The 2,011-nt window shown below is 42.5% G+C and overlaps 1 protein-coding gene across 1 annotated transcript; it reads left to right on the top strand.

Moving 5' to 3' along the window:
• The first annotated feature begins 627 nt into the window (after nucleotides 1-627).
• On the top strand, nucleotides 628-984 carry LOC138473412 (histone H4-like). Its single transcript, XM_069612082.1, has one exon. The coding sequence runs from the start codon at nucleotides 628-630 to the stop codon at nucleotides 982-984; it is 357 nt and encodes a 118-aa protein (XP_069468183.1).
• The last annotated feature ends 1,027 nt before the right edge of the window (nucleotides 985-2,011 follow it).

Raw genomic sequence — 2,011 nt, 5'->3', positions numbered from 1 at the left:
AACACAAAGGGTTGTCAACAATCACGTGTATATTCATCGCCTCATTGGCTGTCTTGGACGTGCTCTCGGGTTCAGATGTGACCAAAACACTTGCACATGTGTCCATAGATAATACATCCTCAATTTTATGTAGTTCTTCAACAGTGCCACCCAGGACTGCATTGTGAACTAAGATGCACGTATTATCAGACTGTTCACTTTCGCTAGTTCTAATAACCTGACAAATGTCCTCCCTTAACAGCTGAAAGAATAGTTCAGATCCACAACAATCTCTTGCACGGCACACTCTTCTTCGATCAGAGTCCAGGCCCCCTTCCTAGGAAAGGAGGATGTCATTTTTTTAGTTTAGGAACTGTGGAGGGTTTAGCTATAATTTTGGGAGCACAAGTTTGCCGACTCCGGCGAGTCTGCACACCAGTCTTGGGCTGACTTGCATCAATAATCTGCACGGTCAGAGACCCTTGCAGCCAGCCAGTAGCCTGCTCCATTAGATCACACACAGTGGTGCAGGCAAAGTCTAGAGCCGACATTAACACACACAAGTGCAAACGCCTAATTTTAAAAGATAAAAACTGGGTAAGGAGGGGAAGGGAAAAAAGCTTGTTTGTGAGGGAGAGAAGAGCCATCATGTCTGGACGCAGCAAAGGAGGGAAAGAACTCGGCAAGGGCGGCACCAAGAGGCACAGGAAAGTGCTCCGAGATAACATCCAGGGAATTACCAAGCCCGCCATCCGCTGCCTGGCTCGTCGTGGCGGAATCAAGCGCATCTCTGGCCTCATCTACGAAGAAACCTGTGGTGTGCTGAAGGTCTTTCTGGAGAACGTGATCTGGGATGCAGTCACCTACACCGAGCATGCCAAGAGGAAGACGGTTACCGCAATGGATGTAGTCCATGCCCTGAAGCTCCAGGGTCGCACTCTTTATGGATTCGGGGGTTCAGGACATCCGCAGCACCACCACCACAAACCCCAAAGGCTCTTTTAAGAGCCGCAAAAAGTAGTACTAAAGTAGACCTTACAGGATTCGACTGAGAAGCTTTTGAAGGAATTAGAAAGCATTTGTCAGAGGTCATTAAAGAATATGAATAAAACATCAGAAGCTCTACTCCGAGAACCTGATCGAATTAAAAAAAATTGTATGAAAATGACTGGATAGAGACGCTAGAATCTTTATATGAATATAAACACTATGAAGAGTTTTGGCATATGCCCCAGAAATTGAATGCGCTTCCACGCTATATAAATATGTTTCCAAACCCGCTCTTAAGGATGCAATATTTACACTTACGCCTGAACTTATTTCCTTCGAATCTGCGGATGAGCGAGAGAAAAGGTTCAAGTATTCTACCCATCTGTAGACTATGCCGCTAGGAAAACGAGATTGAATCCATTCAACATCTGCTTTTGAGGTGTTCTAAACTATCGGCGTAATGAGAATTGGAGATGGGTGAAATTTTGAGGAAACATGGCAGATCTACGGAGGACTGGTGGTGGATGATAATTGAGGGTGGACAAACGCATCTTAAATTAGCGGTGGCAAAATGTTTACTTTTAATTCAGAAAAGACGAAGTAATTGTGTAACAGAACAATAAGACTATTTGAGTGAATTTCACATTAACTTTAATCTTGTTGATTTTTCTTATGAAAGTGATTTTTTTATGCTTTGACTGTTATATATGACAACAATGAACTTGTAAAAAATTTTGGTGAAAGGTTTTCAATATTGTAAACCATAATAATGACAAATAACACAAAAATAATAATAATAATTTTAAAAAAAAGAAATAAGTGGTGACTATATTTGCTGTGTTTACGTGTCGACCATGAACAATAGAATCTATTCCACTAGGCTTTTCACATGCGAGTAGCAGCGTGACTCAGTAATGAAACTATCAAAAAGCCATTGTGGTCGCACAAGACTCGCACAGGCCCAAGACCAATGAACAGCAAGCAGCACTCTACAACACACTCTCGCAAACGTACACGGCCACATCGTTATATAGGTGCTTCA

Source organism: Ambystoma mexicanum, chromosome 8 (assembly GCF_040938575.1).
Source record: "Ambystoma mexicanum isolate Mex_15411 chromosome 8, UKY_AmexF1_1, whole genome shotgun sequence".
Classification (NCBI taxonomy): Eukaryota; Metazoa; Chordata; class Amphibia; order Caudata; family Ambystomatidae; genus Ambystoma; species Ambystoma mexicanum.
Note: the sequence above shows the minus strand (reverse complement) of the source record. Positions and strands in the feature narration are given on the sequence as shown.

Excerpts from the sequence above, each read along its gene's own strand:
- LOC138473412 (XM_069612082.1), top strand. The coding sequence starts at position 628 with ATGTCTGGACGCAGCAAAGGAGGGAAAGAACTCGGCAAGGGCGGCACC.